This window comes from Mya arenaria, chromosome 4 (assembly GCF_026914265.1).
Source record: "Mya arenaria isolate MELC-2E11 chromosome 4, ASM2691426v1".
Taxonomy (NCBI): Eukaryota; Metazoa; Mollusca; class Bivalvia; order Myida; family Myidae; genus Mya; species Mya arenaria.
The window spans coordinates 40,300,511-40,321,700 of record NC_069125.1 but is presented as its reverse complement, the minus strand read 5'-3'; the positions used below and the strand labels follow the sequence as shown (position 1 = coordinate 40,321,700).

The 21,190-nt window shown below is 34.4% G+C and overlaps 2 protein-coding genes across 2 annotated transcripts; one reads left to right on the top strand and one right to left on the bottom strand.

Annotated features, from left to right (window-relative positions):
- Positions 1-30: 30 nt before the first annotated feature.
- On the bottom strand, positions 31-12,592 carry LOC128230383 (uncharacterized). Its single transcript, XM_052942600.1, has 13 exons — positions 12,392-12,592; positions 11,955-11,990; positions 11,353-11,468; positions 11,005-11,057; positions 10,618-10,681; positions 9,649-9,728; positions 8,958-9,014; positions 7,418-7,499; positions 6,559-6,683; positions 5,097-5,157; positions 4,671-4,739; positions 3,832-4,400; positions 31-3,169 (listed from the first exon to the last, which is right to left on the bottom strand). Exons 2-13 carry the CDS (start codon positions 11,981-11,983, stop codon positions 3,134-3,136), a joined length of 1,341 nt encoding a protein of 446 aa, XP_052798560.1. The 5' UTR covers positions 11,984-11,990; positions 12,392-12,592; the 3' UTR covers positions 31-3,133.
- Positions 12,593-12,682: 90 nt separating this feature from the next.
- LOC128230382 (BTB/POZ domain-containing protein KCTD6-like) lies at positions 12,683-20,109 on the top strand. Its single transcript, XM_052942599.1, has 2 exons — positions 12,683-12,727; positions 13,936-20,109. The coding sequence occupies exon 2, from the start codon at positions 14,007-14,009 to the stop codon at positions 14,769-14,771; it is 765 nt and encodes a 254-aa protein (XP_052798559.1). The 5' UTR covers positions 12,683-12,727; positions 13,936-14,006; the 3' UTR covers positions 14,772-20,109.
- Positions 20,110-21,190: the final 1,081 nt, after the last annotated feature.

The following is a 21,190-nucleotide window of genomic DNA, read 5'->3' as shown; positions in this document are numbered from 1 at the left end:
GAGACAAATCTTTCAAAACTTAGCAATTTATTGTATAGTTGTTACCCTTCTTGAGCCGTTAAAGCAATAACATTAACATGTTAAACTGAGTGAGTTTTATTATAAACATGAAATAAGCGAATAAATAAGCGAATTATATGTATATAAAATTACAGGACTACAAAATAACAAAGTTACATGTATAAAGTTTAGAAAAAATCACATTATTGTATGGACTAATTTTGAACAGTATTTACATGATAAAGGAATGTTAACAATAAATTTGTTATTTCAATTAATTGGTTAACAATAAACCACAAACTACAATCAGATTGAAGTTGTTAAGAAGAAGGAATTATAAATGACCATGGGTTATGAAAGAAAAAAGATGTCTTAGCACTTAATTGCTATTTAAAAAAAGCCAAGGGGTGATCCTTTTGTGGAATGTTCCCATCTTCAGTATGAATTTTTGAATTATTATAAAGCACACATGTTAGTATACATGTACACCATAATTAAGCATTAAAATACAAATACCATTATATTAAGTTAGAGGACTCTCAAATTTTGATGCAGGTACTAATTTAGTAAGCAGGATTCAAAATCAATACAGTGTGCAATTCAGTGTGCAGCCACATGGTGGATACAGAATGATTAAATTAATGTTAAAATGGTGAAAATATCTTTATACTAAAAACTATTGCATCTTAAATGACTAGCAGAGACTAATAATTTTCATTACAAAATTAGATATCAATTAACAAACAGATATACAAACCACGACATGCAGAATTGGGTCTTGCATTTAATATAACAAAAGCAAACAATATACTTGACGTCTTAGTGTTCAAAATTATATTTTGTCAAATGGGATGGCTTAATTTTTCAAATCTACCATTTTTTGGGGTAAATCAGCAGTCAGTCATTATTAATTTAAATCAGGTGAATAGGTAGATTCAAACAGAGACTTGGCCATTAGACGAACTATAGTTTTAAACACTAAGCTTTTGCATTGACCAAATAATGGGCCCTTTCTTAAAACTCCTGGCTCGTTTATTTTGGTAAATGCATAATAGCAACCTTTAAGCATTATGCAGTTTTTATTACATGAGGGAAATTTAACTGCATTTCCATGCTTGGAAGTGTATGAAAGGTCATGGGTACTTTTAAAGAAATAAATATATCCTTTCGATGTGAAACATATTTGAAATGATGCAAAGACCAATTTCTGCTCATAACGGTCATTCATATCTGTAAATGTGTACCTATTAGCCGAATGAAATAACAAAATTCAACAGTTTGTGTACATACAAGAATGAATTCGTGAAGATATAAGTATTCAGGTAAATGATGAATTGTCCACAGGAACGAACTAAAGCAAATGGAAAAGTTTTATAAAACCACCAGCTATGCTGACTTTTCATTAATAGATATATTTATGAACTCAAATTTCATTTTGTGGTAGAGTTCAATACTGTACTACATGTACTTTCATACATACCTTAATAACTGTGCGGTGGAGTGCAATACTGCTTAACTCTCAAGCATGGCTCAAATTACAGCTGTGCGGTTGAAATTAATATTGTAAACGTTCATGCATGGCTTAATAACTGTGTGGTTATGTGCAATACTGTACAACTTTCAAGCATGGCTTAACAACTGCTGAACTTACAACACAGTAGGCCTTGATGACCAATATTGCTAAATCTTAGTACAATAACAACATTCAACAAAACATGTTTGGCCCTTTCACAGCAATAAATGTGAGCATATATACTTATATAATAAATCTAACATATAACATGAAAATGTAAAGCTACTAAAACAAGCACCAATTATATTATAAATATCATGATTGCATTATACATGTATAACTAAATATAAAGTTCATAAATAATATAGAATATAAAGGCAAGAAACAACCAATAATTAACATGTATAAACTACCTTGAGCCATATCCAGACTGTTTGTTAAGTCGCAAAATGTAATATGGAGGTCTTGAATAATTTTTCTAGAAATGAATAAAAAAATCAGTGAAAGTTGCTAAACTGCATACAAAAAATATAGAAAAACAATTATATTCAATTTGTGAACATTTTGAAGTAATTACTCACTACATTCAAATGCAAACATTTCAAATATGTTTCTGATTTAACATAAGACAACAATGTTACTCTCTAATTATAAATGCACATACACCAACAACTACATCTATAGTAACCTAGGATTTCAGCTGAAAAATTATGGAAGGGTGCTGCACCCCACACTTTTTTGTAGCACCCTAAGGCCTTTATTAAGACCAGCTTGTGCACCCTCCAGTTTTTAATAGTTGAATGCTATGTCAATAAAACACATTTCTAACATTATTTAGTCAAATTTATAAAATTAAGGTTCTTCACTGACCGATACAGTGTGCTATTTCCATCATTAGTACCCAGTCCCTTTTCTGAAGCACCCTACCCCTTTTCAAAACCTGACTAAAACTCTAGGTCAACTATACACACAAACATAACAATTGAACTGCAATTTAAATGGGTCTATCATAATAGTAAATACCTGGTATGACAAACAGGTTAACATGATGTAAAAGTTAATCTGATGAATTAATATAGTATGTTGTGACATGTTTTAAAGGCCATATATATGTTCTTTCTAGCTGACTTAAGTTATGTTTTTTTGTAAAATATATTTTCAAAACAATGGCTTTTTTAAATTTAACTGCATAACCTATATCTGCTTGCCACGTTTCATCCTAATTTAACTAATAAGTATGATTAGTTTACAATGAATTAACATGTTAAGTTCAACATCAAAAATACTGTAAGACTGCAAGCTAGGCTCTTGTTAAATATTTTTCGACTGAATTTCAAAATTTTCGAATTTAAATATGTTGGCACGGCAAACTTTAGACAAAAGTTACCTTTCCAGTTCCATACATGAAACCACAAATTTAACAAACATAAAATTTCCTACAAATTCCAAATTGTGTGTTTAATGCCCAGCATTGACATCACGAATGAAATGACAAGATAGTTAAACCTATCTGATTGTGTCATGGAATGTTAAAAATGGAATGAAAAATTAAATGGTCATCATCATTCTGCTGTCATATAGAAGGATGCTCATGACTTTGTCTCCTGCTCTGTTTGTTCTTTATGTACGAGGAGTTGGAACCGGCCTGGTTTTGTCCTGCAGTAAAAAAAAACACCTGTGACTGAATGTCATGTTTACTATGATGCTTAGAATACACTGTTTCATTCAAGATTAAAGGTTACAGTTGAAATTATCTTTAATTAAAGTCATATTTTAGTTATTTGAGAGAGGTCAAGATTTGAGTGAAAAACACGGAAGTGTTTAATAGTTGATGGGTTGAATTGATTTAATGCTTTTGATTGGATTTTCAGGGAGACTTACTGTGAAAATATAATTACAGGACATTGAGACTGCATTGTTTTATTCTTTGAACAATTTCTGATGTAAATTAATAAATGACATACCGGTAACATTTTATTTATTTTCTCTGCTTAATAGTATTCACTTTAGCCTCATATAACCAACACCCAGTTATACATGTACATCTACATGGTAGAAATCTAATAAATTCCACCACTTGACTATTCACAAACCTAATCAGCACAAAATTCAGTAATGAGACCACCCCGCTATTAAGACCATTTTCTCAAAGTACCATAGGTTGTCTGATAAGAGGGGTTTCACTGTATATAATTATTGAATCCTTTTATTTGGAGAACAGCTAAAGGCAGTTAACTTACACAATAGTATGAAGCAATATACACAAACTGTCCAACATTTTATTTATAAAGTTGCAAAAGAAAAGCACGCAAACTTACAGGCTGATCATCATTAGTCGCCCCAATGTCCGGGTACAATTTCGCCCCTGGTGTGTCTGGCCCCTCATGTTCTATTGCCTCTCTCCTCTCTCCCACCACAGGAGATGACCTACCGCTTGCTCTCGGGGACTCACTCTCACGCACAATTCGTACAGTGTTCGTGTGCACAATTGTGTCTGACACAGTCCGACCCCTTTGTGTTACATCCTCATTGTCACTGTTGGCTATATTAGGCCCTGAGGAACTTCTCACAATAACTTCACTTGTGGAATGCATAAGAACAGGTTGCTGGTTAGAATTATTCTGGCTAGAACTGTAAGTCGGAAGATCCTGGTCTGATGTTGAGTTAGCCGTCCTAATTTCACCAGAACTGGGCCTGTTGGTCATAGATTCTTGCGGGAAGCTGTGTCGAGGTTTGGCGGGTGGGTGACAAGGCCGGGATGGGGTGTCACGGGAGCCCCGCCGATCCAGCCCCTGGGTCCCTCTCCCCTGCTCTGGAGAGTCAGGTCGCCCTCCAGCTGGCTGGCTGGGCTCAGGAGGGGTGTAGGGAGGCGGTGGGTCTGCTGTCACTGAAAAATAATATGAGAACAAAAGGTAATACTGGGTGATAAAGAGAATGATAAGTGGAGTATTTCCTATGGTAAAATGGTACAGTAGTATTTGAAACAATAACAGTCCTTATCTGGGGCATTCTGCCCACTAATGTACCTCATTCTGAATCTAGGTGATAACCCCTAAAGTAATTATTCCTATCAATATCTTAACTTTCTACACATAGCACCAGCAGTCATAAAGACTACAAATTTAACATCAAGGCTGACAAGAAGTCAACTGCTCACCATTTGATGGGACAAATTGCTGCAGTTTTTCCCTCACTTTGTCAACCAGGTATCGTGTAGTGCTGCCACCTGGAGAGCATAAATGTACAAGCATTTTAGAATCATTTTAATGTTCCAATTTTCTTTTCTTCATTGTTTTTCATGGAAGAGTGCTAACATATTATTTATTACAATGAATATAAAAAACATCATGCAGCAAAAGTTTCTAGATTTCCTTGAACCTCAATTTAACATGTATCTGTGAGCATATGAAACATGATCTATGAACTTTTTAAAAACTAATCTTTTGAAAGATCTTAAATAAAATTTTATCAATGAATTCGATAAAAAAAGATTTTGGGTGTAAAACCAATCTACCGTAACTGTTATGAACCTAACTTTTTTTCTACACATAATTTGCTGTAGGCATGTTGACTAAAGTAGTACCTGAGTATTGTATGTGTTCTAGCTCCTGGCCATGGACATCTGGAAGCTGCAGGGCCACATTCTGTATTAGGGAAAAAAACCAGAATTATCATTTAAAATAAAGTCTAATTATGTATAGCTTGTCTAGTAACATTAAACCCTTTTTTCTTTTGTAAGAAAGAGCAACCTTGACAGTGACTCCAGGTGAAAAACTTCACATGCAGACTAATATCCTTTGCAGATACTCAAATACTTTTGTCTTTACCTGCACATGTTGATCAAAATTCCTGTTAAGTGACATGACCCTAGCTCATTTACTTATTGAAAATGGGGTGACACATGGTTCAATGCTTTATATGCATATTAAAAAATTGTCAATGAGAATAAATATACTCTTACTGGAGGCAGCCGCTAAACAATAACTTCTGTAATGTTTCAAAATTCTGGCCCTCTTACTGTTGGAGATACATACAACACAAGATTGTGTGTTCTATACATCATATTTTCACAAAGTCATTGGCCATTACTCTGCACTTATTGAGTGTAGAAACTCCCAAACCCCCAGGTGCACAACTTCACATGCTGGTTTACATTCTTGTAAAGTTTTGTGAATCTAGCTCAGATATGTTTGGAGATCTGCACCACACTAGATTGCATTCTCTATAAGCTAATTTTTAACTAATTCAAGGGTAAACACCCTGAACTTATTGGATGCAGCGACACACACAAACCCCCAGGTTCACAACTTCACATGCTGCTTACCATTCCTGTACAGGTATGTGACTCTAGCTCATTTACTTTTGGAGATACAAACATGCTCTATAGGCTATTTTGAACTATGTGAAAGACCATAACTCTGCATTTACTGGGTGCACAAAACCTGGGGGCCACTTAAATATAGATCTAAGTCAATTTAAGTCATAAAATGAAATTATCGCTAAAATGTCATAGTTACATTATTTCCCTAGATACGTGTATTTGTGATAAATAGCCAACATTGCAATTGAACTGGAAGTTGAGGAAATGAATGAAATCGATGTATTGCCATTTGTGTCATTTATACAGACTTAAGATACTTTAAGTTACGACTAAAATCCTTTATTGCCCCAAGTGCACTACTTCACAAGCTCCTAAACATTCCTGTAAATTTTCATCACCTTGGCTAATATAATTGTTGGGGTACATGCAATACAAAGTTATTTCAGACGGACAGAAGGACAGTTGGCAAACAGACAAGGGCAAATCTGTTAGTAGCCATCTTAAATTGGAGCATATAACAACATTGAATTGTCAAAAGCAAACACAATATAGTAAGGACTCATTAAGGAGGTCTAATGATGCAGATTTCTGCCTCTCACCCCAGAGTGAGAGGTCATACGTTCAATTGTAGGAAAAATCTTCTTGTGGTTTCCCATAATGATATTAATTTTAAAGATTAGGGAAAGTAAAGCCCAACATGTATGTACAGCATAGTTTTATATACCTTTTGAGCACCAAAGATGATATTAGCCTTGTAAGCCATCTCGATATATGAGTCTGACATCTTCAACAGACCTTCTTTCAGACGAATCAGCTTCACAGCTTCATTTTCTCTGATGCGCTCACTTACTGAAAACAAGAGAATATGAATAACTACACAGCCAACAGATGTTTAAATGGAATAGCCCTGAGGATAAAAACAAATTAATTTTTATCCTCAGGGCTATATAGTCTATAGGCTATGCAGTCTTTCGAGCAAAATTAACCTTAAAATTTGTTTACCCAGAGTTAAGATTTGTTGCTACACATATGCATATGATCATTCTTACCAACAGAAGTATTTAAAGTATACTTCATTTTATACATGCTGTGATTAGCCACACTATGCTTAACTAGTTACATGTATTTTGTTTTTTTGGACTAGATTTACATTAATCATAATGTGTGTGTGTATGTATGTTGATTTGATTTGGTGTTTGGTAAATGATATATTTATTTTGATGGCTAATATATTTTGTTATTATATATTACTTGTCCTTCTACTCTATTTGAATTGTTGATAAGTATGATAATATAGATTATTTACTCATGTGTGTTGTACCAATGATATGAAATGTGATATGATTGTGCCTGTTATCTTTGTATTGTAATATAAGCTGTGCTCTTTATTGACATGAAGAATAAAAAAGTATTTACCTACCTATAATAAGACTTCATTTATGTTTTCAAGACACAGAAGAACCATACATAAACACTGTGTATTGCACTTTCACTCAAAATGCTAAATATTATGCAACAGGTTAGAAACAATTTGAATGCTACCAGGACTGTGTTTCCATGGTGACAGTATGACCCCTACTGACCTTCAACATCTGCCAGGTTCTTGGACTGGATGGCCATCTCCACACGTGACTCCAGCAGACGCAACTCACTGGAGGATGCTCTCTGTTTACAAGAGAAAAAAATTCAATCACCTTGGAACTGTTTCAATTTTGTTCGTGTACTGTTATCAACTGCACTAGAATGAAACTGTTAAATGAGTGTGTCTGTGTGTTAACTTAACAACATTTTCTGCTTGCTAAACCTTTGCCTGATAGCTAAACTTTCTTTGTTCTTGGTTGTCCAATTAGCCCAGTGGCTAGAGCACTTGCTTCACACCAAGGCGACCAAAGGTTTGATTACCGTCATGGGCGCATGTGAGTTTGGTTTATGGTTGAACAAGTGGGTTTTCTCTGAGTACTCCAGTTTCCACTACACAAGACCAAACTCTCACCAACATCGTGCTAACCAGAGTGACTTTGTATAAGTTATCATACTTAGTTAACTTTCTTCACAACTGTTGTAAAATAAATAATGTTTAAACTAATTATCTTGGTGTATTGTCATATGAACTAAGACCACATGAAGGAATTAAAGCAAAAAGCTTCTAAGTAACATTACATGAAGAAGCAGGTAGATACCTTTTTTTGCTTCCGCCCCTTTGTTTCATTTGAATAATGCTATAAGATATTTGTAAGCCCAAGTCATAATCAGTAAGTACCATGTGGCCAATCTGTGGTCTAGTGGTACACTTCTTGACAATGAAGACATGTTCAACCCTACTCATCAACACATAAAGTACTTGTACTAACCTCCAGTGCTATACACTGGTGTACAAAAAACATGGTTGCTCTCACAAGTTGTGCAATAAGACACAAAACAAGACTGGTACTATCATTGGGCCTGTCCCCTCGACATTCCAGTCCAGTGGTATCGTCAAATTAACACACACACACCCAAGTGTACTAATCACTCAGCAGTTGTCATTCATTAGAAGACAGCTCAAACTTTATTCTTGATTTATATTTATAACATCTATCATGGGTTTCCATTCTGGATGAAAGAACAACAACAAAAGAGGACATGCTGAAGCCAGTAACTATGCAAAATGCCCGAGGTCTGATGTTGTTGATCCAGACAGTAAAACACCTGATTGATCTTTTTCCTTGCATACCACAAATTTTCATTTTGTGTAAAAAAACGATGTAGAAAACTCATTTTTGTACATTTCACCAAATAGTGTGTGCAACGTAATTTCCTGACATCCTAATTAATAGTATTTTGAGTTAAATATTGACGTAAAATAGTTCCTCTAAATCATTGCTCTTTAAAGTTGATTGATAAGTAATTATATTTTTTCGTAAAATATATATATTTACTAGCACTTGAATGAAATTTATGATGTTACTTTTCAAAAACTACATGATAAAAGATAAAATCTGACTCATCCGGCATTGTTGTTGCCATTCTGAATGGATAGAATGGTTCAGCACAGCCATTTTCACTGGATATGTCTATCTGGTGTGTTAAAACAATGTTTTCATCACATATGCCCATGTATACATGTATAGACATAAAACTTGCCTTAGAACATTTCTTTAGTTCTTTTCTTGCCCTGTTCTCTTTCTCTGTACAGTAATCCTGTAAATATACAACCACAACCATTATTCCTATTATCTGTAGTCACTGCTTTAAACAATTTCAGTAGTAAGATTTTAAACAAGAATACCACAAGCATATTCATGCAAATCGGCAGACTCAAACATTCAATTGATCGATGTGTACAATGATGGGACATTATATCGCTATTTCATAATTCCATACACAGTATTGTTCATGGCTGTGACTTTGTTACAATTAACATGACCGAGTTACATGTAAACATTTACTCATTGTGGGTTATTACCAACATAAAAGAGTACTGACTCAAGGAACACATTAAAAATCCAAATCCTGTTGATTTAGTTTCCATATGAAGGCTTCAAGCCTAAGGAATGATTAGGCGCTTAGAAACCCAGTTCAAAATGTTTCCAAAGCCAATTATTTAAATTTCAAGGAACTTCTTTTAATGAATTTGTCAAAACATGAAAGCTTACAGATGTATGATAGTCTAAAATTGAAAGCTTTCAATCCTGATTTCAGGGTTATTCCTGAACTTCATCATCTCTACCAATAAAATGAGGACCACATTTCGGCTGCAAACACCAAGATGATTGTAACATCTCAATCTATTGTCTTTCAAAATACAGATGAGCAAATTGTTACTCAAACATACATGGTTATCCCGAGCCTGTGCTACATGTTTCTCACCCTCCAGAACCATCTCAAAAACCTGCCGGTACTCCTTCAGGTAACCTGGTAAATAACATAACTTGTTAATGAGCTGCAAAGCATATAACTTACATGCTGATTATAATTACGTATACATTCAAGGCTTCTATTAAGCGCTGTATGAACATATATTACGCACAGTTTTTCATCTCTGTATGTTCAAAATTATACTTAGGTATGAAAACATTTAGTTAATTCAATTTAACGTCCATTTAAAATCAACCAAAGACTTGTTACCCGTCAGATGCTTCTGAAGCCACTTATAATTACTAGACCATTTTATTGATATAACAATTGCTGTTTGAGGACAGCATGCTCGACTTTAAGCGGATTTGTCTTAGAAATGAGTATAATAATGATAAAATATGTGCCTGTCAAAAGCAAAAAAAAACAAAAGTCAAATTAAATAGTTAACAAGAAATGCTGCAATGTGACTGTGAGATTCAGTTTAAACTGTTTTTTTCTATTTTTATTAACAGTGTCTTTGACCTTAACTCTAGCAGGCCCAAACACAATCCCATGAAAGGTCTCCACAAACTCTTTCTATATACCAAGTTTGATCGCAATAAAGTCAATTGAATGAAGTGGTTAAAGCTCAGTCGTAAAGCATTCACTTCTGGTGCAAAAGGTTGTGGGTTCAAACTCTGGCAGCGTCAAATTAGACATCGCTTCAATCTCTTGTCACTTATATGTATGACATTTAAACACAATTGAAAGTGTGATGGCTTCACTGAGGGTCAAGCCATAATGCAGCCAATAGGCAAGGGCAGACATTGATAAACTCAAATAAACAAACAAGCTATGCTGTATACTTTGTATGTCAGCAATAAGCGTACAACACAGATATTTTCGTCTTCAAACTCAAGTACAGCAGTCATGCTTTTCAGCTCAATATTAAAAGTTAATCCCTTACCCATGAAGTTTTTCTGAACATCCGTCCACATTAAGTACAAGTCAGCAATGTTTGAGATGACATCCTGAAAACAGAAAAATATAGTGCAACAACCAACTAAACAGATATGCAGCTTTATCCACCATGGTACTCAACAAGTAAAAGAGCGGTCAATCCTATTGCGTCAGAATGTTGATTATATGGGCATAAAATTTCTTTATTTTGTCAACTTTTATGTTCTATAATATTTATCAAGTTAACACTTATTGTACATTATTGCCAGACTGTGGCTTTTAGTAGAGTATACTTAATGAATATCATTAATACTGAGTTTGCCTACATGTACCTTGTACACCATACATGTATAGTACCAATTAAGATGTGCATGTAACAACTATATCAAATGACCTTGACAGCTCTGTTTTCTTCCGTGACTGCCCACTTCATCATGTCTTGTGCAGCTGAAACAATAGTTCAAGGACATGTTCTCAAATAAATAAGTAGCTTAATTTTATACATTGGTTCGCAACTTTAAAAACAGCAGTCTCTGATATTTTAGACATTATATATATTCAGGTTTACCGTACATCAACTTCAAACAGCATTTTATAACAATCCTCAATTTTGTTAAACATTGCAATTCAACCTTGACTGTCACAGTGTCTTTTGTCAAGTTCCAGAAACATTTATAAAACCCCTAAACACTAAGAAAGTATCACTGAGCACCCATTTAATTGTTCCTGAGCCAGCACTGACCTTGATGCTGGGCCTCCATGAAGGTCTTAGCTCCCATCTTCACCTCCTTCAAGTCTGCCAGCAGGATGTTGAGAGCCCCATGTGCTGTACCAAGGGACATCAACTTTGCTCCACTCCTAAAATGACAATAGATGGGGTTTTTTGGGGGGTTTTCCTCTACATCCTCGAAAATCAAAATATCGTTAATCAATTGCTTTTCTTATCATTCTAAGCTACTACTGCAAAATACCACAGCATCAGCACAAATGTGTACATATTGATTCTGGTATAATTTATTAGAAGATGTTGCAAAGCTAAAGGTAACATTTTATTTATGTTGCAAAGTTAAAAAAAAATTAAAACATTTTTAAGCTACAAATTAGCGACAGTATATAGATGTACATGTGAACCATTTAGGTGATATCACCATTACTCAGCTCATAAGAGAAGCTACATGTATTGACATTGATTCAACGTGTGACCTTTTGATCCAAAGTCTGATACGCTAACCACTTGACCACTGCCACCGACTTACATGTACATACTATGATATTCGTGGCTATTCTAACATCTTGATTTATCCAAACTTCAAGCTTTCAGTGTGAAAACAAAACTTCACATACCTTCTTAATGCTCTCGATGCTTTGTCCATGTTGTTTCTGAAAACATATAAATATCAATTGTTAACATGAAAAAACAAGCAGCTTTTTTTAAAAAAAAATGCAGGTGACGCATGTGTAAGATAAGATAGGATAAGATCAACTTTATTTCAAGTCAGTTATGATAAACTACTCATGTATATCTAAATACTTTAATTGATTCAAGTATATATTAAAATTATTCTAAATGCAGAACTCAGCCAACTTAGTAGAGACTTGGGCTTTGCAATAGTTAAGGTACAGTGTTCTTTTTTAATATACATAGAAATGCACCTTATTAGGACTCCAACATGTAACAATGAACCCTTAGTTGACCAGTTGACACACCTACGGACCTAATGTGTAATCATGTCAATCTAACAGACTGAGCTATACGACATATCGCCAGAACTACTGCTAACCTGGCCTGTTTAAGGTTGACGCCGTACCATTATACGAGAAACGCTAAAAATGGTTGCCACACGTTGTGTTTGTAAATGTATCCGAATAATTAGTATAAACGAATTACAGGCAAGTATGCGCGAACATATATTCAACAACCATTGTTTCAAAATGAATGATGTTTGTTTCACAACATTTAAATTCCATAGAAAATACCACGGGCTAAATAAAACAACGAAAACAAACCACAAACTGTTCTAAATGTTAGTTTTAAGTCGGAGGATCGTCTGAGAGTTAGTTACCCACTCACCGTCTCTAACAAATTGCCCTGCCCACAGAATTTAGAACAATTTCAGGTAATTATGCATACAGTTTACAAATGATGCGAATCCTTTTGCGATCTTTACTTGTTGAAATTGTAAATGATACTTTACGCTTCTTGTTTACCTAAAATAACTCGAATGCTCGTTTTAAAACTAATTTGAGACTTACATGTAAAAACAACTGAACTCACAAAGCCACATTTTCAGATAATGCTGTTTATGCATGCAATTCATAGCAATCACTTTACACCAAGTTGAATGATAACTTTTTATAAGACTAAATGAGTATTGCGGTCCATACGGCCATTCTGAGATATGTACCATAGCATAGGATCCAGCCCACATTGGTGGTAAAGCGGACAGATTTTTTTACAATTTTTTATATGGCAAATTATGTGGCAAATTCTTCATGACGTTAGGGATTAGAAGAATCTTGTATTGAATGTCTATTATTTTAGACTAAGTGGTCAATTAAATATGAGTCATGACACAGATTTTGGGAAGATAATACCATTTTGAACACGGTTAATGACCCAAGTTGAAAGACCATACAGCCTCGGTAGATATTGCTGCGGAGATAAAAAGAATATCTCTCAGCCCACAATCTGAAATGTGCATTGTATCTGATTGACCATTCCGAACATAATAGAAATTTTGAACCATAATTGATTTGAAGATGGCTCTTATTCTATTGAAGAGCTCAATAATTAAATTGTTGAGAGCATCATTTCAGCTGAATCTGAAACAAAATAATATACAATAATCATTTGAAGATGAATTGGAGAGGTTTCTAATTGAGTTCTACAATTCTATTGCAAAGGTCTTTAATTCAGTTGATTTTGAGATATTTTCAATTGAATTGTAGAGCTCTCAAAATGATTTGGAGAAGTCTCTTAATCATTTGATGCTATCATTAATTTTATTGGAGACTTTTTTAATTGAATTGTAGTGGTCTCTAATTATTTGAAGAGCCCTTCATGTATTTGAGTTTATGTGGTTTTGGCGTTCCATAATGAACACTTAGTTAATTTTAAAATGAACTCTAGATTTAGGATTGGCTCAAACAAATTTTATTTAAATATTTCTTGTTTCAGATTGACCTACATGTGCATGGACTCCTTGATTTGATTCGTGCTCCTTAAAATATCTGTTTAACTTTTTTCATCAGATTCTTGTGGTTTGTATTATTATTATTATAAATTATAATCAAATTTTATTATAACTTCATTCTTTTATTTCAGAAATGTGGCTTTAGAGAAACAGCTGATTACAGCGCAAGTTAAGAAAAGGAATCTCAACGTCAGATGCCCAGATGAAGATGACTAGCTGTGGGATTGTGAAGCTCAATGTGGGTGGAGAGATCTACACCACCACCAAGGCCACATTGTGCAAGTACCCCAGCTCCATGCTAGGGGCCATGTTTAACGGGAGTATGTCACCCAGCCTAGATGAAAATGGGTGCTTCTTCATAGACAGGGATGGTGAATTGTTTAAGTACATTTTGAATTATCTAAGATCTTCAAGGTTGTCTGTACCTGCTGGATTCAAAGACTTAGACCAGCTGTCTGCTGAGGTGGACTTTTATCAGATAACTCCGCTGATTGATGCTATAGAGTTGTTACGACTACCGGAGCCTGTCCAAAAGGTGCGTGTTCGATACCTAGAAGTCATCGAGGTAAGAACTGGTAATCTGGCTACCATGCCAACCATGAACTCTCGAATAAAAACAATCATATCAGGAAGGAGAGACGTCATACATAGGTATCTCTCACTGCATCAAATTCATCCAGCTGAACGTGAGCGCCTGCAGCTTAATTCAGGCAAGGACTATACGGAAATAGCACTAACAGGCAGCAATGTGCGTCTACAGGTGGGCGAGTGCCTGCGAAACCAGGGATGGAATCTCTCTGAGTCACAGATGTCGACCTTTCCATCAGGGGAGGCGATTGTGCACAACTACAAGGACCGCTGGAGTCTCACCGTTGTGAAGGAGGACAGCCTAGAGGAAAGCCAGTGTAACTCTGTAGAAGATGAAACAATAGAAGAACTGTCGTTGCTAAGTGGGGGTGATGACTAGCAGCCCTTGGTTGTTCACAATTTGTGTTGCATCACAGGTCATTTGGCCCTATGTTGATTTTTGGTAATTTTGAGTTGAGATAAATATTTTTTATTCTCAGTGCAACTCTGAAAGTCATTTTTCCAAACCAAGACTTAAGACTTTGGGCCAAAATTGCTCAGACACATTTTAAACTTTTTGATACTTAATTGACATGACGCCGAACAACCCTGATTTAAATATTCGTTACTGTAAGACTGCCCTTATAGCTCAGTGGTAGAGCGTCTGTTTTGGGTGCGGAAGGTAGCATGTTCAAACCCTGACCGCATCAAACAAAAGGCATTAAAATATGGTCCGAGTAGCTCCCTTGCCTAGCATTGGCATAAAAAGGGTAGTACTGGGAAAATAGTGTACTCAGTACTGGTTAAGCCCAGGAAAGTTGTATCCCATGTATTTGTGCTTTACCCCTGAGCATGTTAAAGAACCAAGATGTCTCTTCGCAAAGAGCTAGGATATTGCACCAGGATATCTTGTATCTCACTCTGTTTAAGTCCTCTAAGATCACTAAACTCTGGATCTGACTGGCAATTGCAGTCACTTCTAACTCATGTATACTCCAAAGAATTTTGTCCTGACAATGACGTTCAATCAATGACAAACATGGCATCGACAAGTACATCAATGTACCTTTTGAGTGGGTGTCCATGTATATTTCGATAATAATATATAGCTATAAGACACTCAGATTACTTTTTTCGTAAGTGAATTCTAGATATGTGTATCCAATATTACGAAAAATTACCAAAATAATATACGTTCTTTAACGTGCATCTTCTTTTCATAGCACGGACACACATAAGGTACATCCACCTGTTAACATGATGTGCTGGGCATTGATATCAAGCAATCGTGCTTTATTCCAAGACACAGCGTTCATAGAATTATAACAACAATGTGATATGTAAATGATACAATGCTTAATAATATATAAGGATAATCTTATGCGGATACAACATACTTCATCCGGGCAGACCTTGATGAACTCAAATTAATAACAATAACCAACTTATGGCACGTGATAACCCTGTGTGGACTTTGATTGAATATTGGGTAATGTCAATTGAATTGTTGATGATCTGTCGAATTGTTGATGATCTGTCATTTAATCAAAATCTCAATTTTGAGTAAGGTTGTTCAGCTTTATCTAATAGATACTGCAGTTATTTCCCTTGCATTATAAGATACAATTCATTCATTCATTATAATAGTGTAAATGATATAGGTGTACTGATTATTGGCTGATGTTGGACATTTTATTTTTCAATTACCATTCTAAAGAAATAAAAGTGATGGCATTTAAAATATAAATAATCTAGATTTCTAATTTAAATAGGACGGTTAGCTAGCTGTGTGTATTTATAGCATTTGTTCATTTGTTTAAATAATATATCCAAATATTGTGACAAATTCATATTGTTTGTTACTATTTGTTGTTATTTATTGTCATGAACTTAAGTATGTTTTAGTGGCAAACTTTTAGTTTTCAATTGCTGGGGCCCGTTTCAATAAAGATTTTTGTTGATTTTAGTCTTAAATTAAAACCGTCTTTGAGCCATATTTTTGGTTACCGTATTTTCTCGACTATAAGACGGGGAAATTGGGTCCCGATTTTTACCCCCAAAGTAGGGGACCCGTCTTATAAGCGAGTCGATAAAATATTAAAAAAAGATTCAAGTCAAAATCAGTAAAATTTTACATAGGGTATTCGTCTATCCAGTATATCGTCTGCTGATACAAGTATGGGGCAATTAAGTAAACAACAACACGACATGGTATTTCACAACATGTTTGTGCAAACTTGTTTTTGGCCAGTATTAAAAATAAACACCAAGTTGAAGAAATAAACATTAACTTGTTGACATTTGTGATGTTTATATAGATTTAAGATTACTAAAGTTACACCTTTGACCCTTTATTGAAATGGGCCTCTGGTATGCTATTTTGTTTTTTTTTAGCAAAATATTACTTTGAAGTTAACCTTAATGGGTAAAGTTGCTAAGGTACATTTTTATGCCCTCAAAGGTGGGCAAATTAAAATCTCACTGTTTGTCCATGCGTGTGTCCAGCTCAATAAGTCGTGTCCAGACTGTAACTTTCTCTAGTATGGATAGATTTTGAAATAATTTGCCACATGTGTTCGACATATCAATACGACGTGTCATGTGTCACATTTAGTGTTTGTTTAATGTTGACTGCTGCACATAAGGACATAGAGTATAGGTGATTCTGTCCACGCTGTACCGGTAACTTTCTTTTGTATGGACAGATTTTAAAATAAATTACCACATGTATTCAACTTACCAAGACGATGTTTTGCGCGTGCACCAACCCTGTCCAATCCTCTCAGGTCAAGGTCAAACTTAGTGTTTGTTTACTTTGGAATGCTACATATGAGGACATAAAGTATAGGTGGTCATGTCCAGGCTCTAATTTTCTTATGTATGGATAGATTTTTTAATTAACATGCCACATGTGTTCGACATATCAGTGACAGCTCTTGTTCTGTTTGCAATAAATTAAAGCATTCTGGTCACTAATATTATAAACAAACTTCATTGAATACTTCGTTGACCTGTACTTTTCAACAGTTAACTGTTTTACGTGGGTATTACTTAATGTAAGAAATACGAATCCATTACATATATTACTGTCTGCAAGTAGAATATGCATTTCAAGGTTTTGAAAAATTGATAAGTACCAGTGTTAACTTAACGATATTTTCGTCAATCCACATTGTAAATCAGGTGCCTGCCAAATTATTTAAGTTTCAGTGCATATCAAAAACTGCCAGTCATGGGTGTTTTTATGTATCAGATGACAAAAGTGCAAAATTTGAACTACCATACTGCTCTTCAACATTAATAAAAGACATAAGAGTGCGCCACCAATATGACTTTACGGCATTAACCTGCAAACGCCCAGATGGCATGGTAACTTCAAACCAATGTGGGTGGTAGCACATCATCTCATCTTAATGGGTTAAAATTTGCATTGTGAATAACTAACAAAAATTGGTCTGTTTAAGTGTCTAACTAATTGTCAACCACATTTCGCAAAAAATGTTTAAATCAGCAGTAAATTGTGTGTGTTCATATACATGTATACCAGTTTAAACAGGGAACAAATGAATAACTAACAGCAAGTAATAGTTATATTATTGAATGTTTATTTGAATAAGTTACTTATGTTTTAGATCTTTATGTCACCTGCATTGCATGGCAGACATTTAGGTTTCATGTTGTCCTGTGTCTTATCCTACAGCAGTATCATACTTTCATGTCAGCTCTCTTACGTGAGCATTTCTTACCTTTTACTGACCAAAACTTGGTCACACTGTTTATTTGCCTTTTTTTCTTGACTGAGTTTTATTAACAGGCAGAGCTTACAATTCATTCTAGAGTTATGGCCCTTGAATTGTTAAAATTTGACCAAATACACTTTGCCAGCTCTCTTACTTGAGCATTTCTTATCCAAACTTAGTCACAGTGTTTAAGTGCATAAACTCTTGAGTCACAGCGAGTTTGTTTAATAACTTTGACTGGTCATTCACCTTAGGATTTGTAACTTATTCAAGCTTTACTTCACTGAAGTACAATGTTTCAGGCCAAACAAATTCGATCAACAGCCAGATTATACTATTTACCCTGGAGTTACAGCCCTTTGATTGTCAAATTTTGACCAAATACATTTAGTTTTTTCTTGAGCAATTCTTATCCAATTTTTACAAAAGTTGGTTATAATGTTCATGGGATAATATCTCAACAATGTTCAATGGTGAAATTTATAGCTTGAGTTACATCAATCTTATTTATAATTGATAATTATCTTATCATTGTACCATTCAAATATGTTGATGTTCCAAGCAGGCGACAATTTCAATTCACAGAATTCCAGTGTTTTTTAATATAAAAGAGTAAATAAATGCACAAGGCTACATGAATGTTGATTGCATTTGTTTGCAACACTTGCTTACCAGATGTTTCAAATCATATCTTTATAAAGAAGGTCAAGAAACTAGTGACATCATTTTACAATAACAAATACTGATGCAAGTAGGTTGTTTTTTGTAAGACACAATAGTCATTGAAGAACAATTACTAACTGGGTTGTCAAATACTGATCCAAGTTGGTTGGTGGGTTTTGTAAGACATAATAGTCATGAAAAACAATTACTAACTGCATGGGTTGTCATTTTTCATTGTGTCATCATTTCCAGCTGTGACTGAAACACATATCACATATCACATACCAAACATATGAATCAAGATAAAGGTATTCTGCCTCATTGTCAACAATGTGGACTACTGTTTCTATTATTTAATCTTTATGTCATGCTGATGTGAGTAATTTGGAAGGCATCTAAATATTTCCTTTGAAGGTACTGGATAGATCATTGTTTTTTTCTGTGAAACATTCTGTACTTAAACATTTAATTTGTGTACATGTATCAGTAGTAAACATGTTGTTGTAAAAAATTTTAAAAAATATATATCGTATTTTAATAATTTGTATGACCTAGGTAAGTCCTACTAAGGCTATCTATAAAAAAAGTTTGTTTGCAGTGGCCCACCTAGCTCACCTTTGAAATTGGTTTATTTTTATGACCTTTGAAGTAAGTTTATTCTTATGACCTTTGAAGTAAGCTGTCTTTTATTACCTTTAAAGTATGTTTATTTGTAAAACCTTTGAAGTAAGTTTATTTTTCTGACCTTTGAAGTAAGCTGTCTTTTATTAACATGTGTTGTTATGACCTATGAAGTAAGCTTTATTTTAATGAGCTTTGGGGAAAACAGTATTTTTATGGTTTTTGAAGTAAGCTGTATTTTTGTGACCTTTGAGGTAAGCTGTATTTTTGTGACCTTTAAGGTAAGCTGTATTTTTGTGACCTTTGTGGTATGCTGTATTTTTATGTCCTTTGAGGTAAGCTAAGCTGTATTTTTATGAACTTTAAATAAAGCTGTATTTTATGTCCTTTGAAGTTAGCTATATTTTTATGACATTAAAGGTAAGCTATATTTTTATGACCTTTGAAGTAAACTGTATTGATGTGACCTTTGAAGTAAACTGTATTGATGTGACCTTTGAAGTAAGATGATTTTTATATGACCTTCAATATAAGAGGTATTGTTATGATCTTCAATGTAAGCTGTATTGTTATGACCTTTGATGTAAGCTGTATTTTTATGACTTTTGAAGTTGACTGTCTGTATATGACTTTGAAGTAAGCTGTATGCTGTTCTCTTGATTGTGTCAAGTAAAAACTCTGTCTTAGATAAGAAAATAAAATAGTATGATCGAGTATTGTGCAATTCCAAATCTATAATGACAGACTGAAAACAAAACGTCTGTATAGAGCTGCCACTGCAAACCAATAATTTTTAAGGTTAGCTGAATGAATATATCTAGAGGCTTAAACGACTAGCAAATATTGTGGTTTCAGATTGCAGACTGCTTAATACAATACAACAAGGGCATTTGAAATTTAAGAGTACTTAAGTTATTCATGGCGTTGTATGTTATTGTTACAACTAGTTGAAAACATCTATTTTATATTAGTAAGAACCAAGGTTTTGGCGATAACATTTTTGTTTTTGATTAAAATCTTGTTAAAATAGGACGGAATGTCAAAACCTGTCCTTTTTCGCATGTAAAAACATTTTTGGAATAAATGCATTTGTGAAGCGGTCAAATGAACGTCTGGGTTTGATAGGTAATTTCCCTTAAGAAATCCAGTCTCCATTTTGTAAAGAAATATGCAAACTTAAAAATATCTTAAATCAAGCACACCAGCAATCATGCAACTTTCATGTAATAAAGACATTTATCAATAGTTATTTTAGTTTTCAACTTCTACAGCTTGTGAGCTTTGTAATTTAGGTATTATTTGCTAAAACTATGACAATCCAGTATGTATATAGTTTAAGATGCATCATAGGATTTAATCTCAGTTTGTCAAAGATCGATCTGTATGTGCCGACATGTACACAGGGGCAGGGTGCGTCGTTTTGACACACCCCTTTGACGCCGCCCCTCCACCCCATTTTTTAAATCCCAGGCTTAGTAATAATGATGAAGGAACTGATACTTATGATAACTTCTGTTAACTGCTGCTTGCTATTTGTCGCGTTTTAAAGGCACAAAGGGATACGAGATCCCTGAAGAAAACCTCTGAATTGGAACGGGAACGAAATCGACAAATATCCGGCATAAAAACATTTAGCTTTTACAATAAAGCGAAGAAGCACATATCAAAAGTAGGACGCTCAGGCTTTCGTAATAAGGGGTCTTTTTATGTGTCTAGTAGTGCAGTGTCGTATTCAATGTCAATATAATACTAGCTTGGTTCACCAAACAGTTCCCGCCATTGTGGAAGAATGTCG

Bases quoted from the DNA above. Each gene is read 5' to 3' on its own strand.
- LOC128230382 (XM_052942599.1), top strand. From the start codon at position 14,007: ATGAAGATGACTAGCTGTGGGATTGTGAAGCTCAATGTGGGTGGAGAG.
- LOC128230383 (XM_052942600.1), bottom strand. From the start codon at position 11,983: ATGGACAAAGCATCGAGAGCATTAAGAAG. The intron at 11,058-11,352 runs GTCAGTGCTGGC...CTATTGTTTCAG, and splicing joins CATGGAGGCCCAGCATCAAG to CTGCACAAGACATGATGAAG. The intron at 10,682-11,004 runs GTCATTTGATAT...TTCTGTTTTCAG, and splicing joins AAGAAAACAGAGCTGTCAAG to GATGTCATCTCAAACATTGC.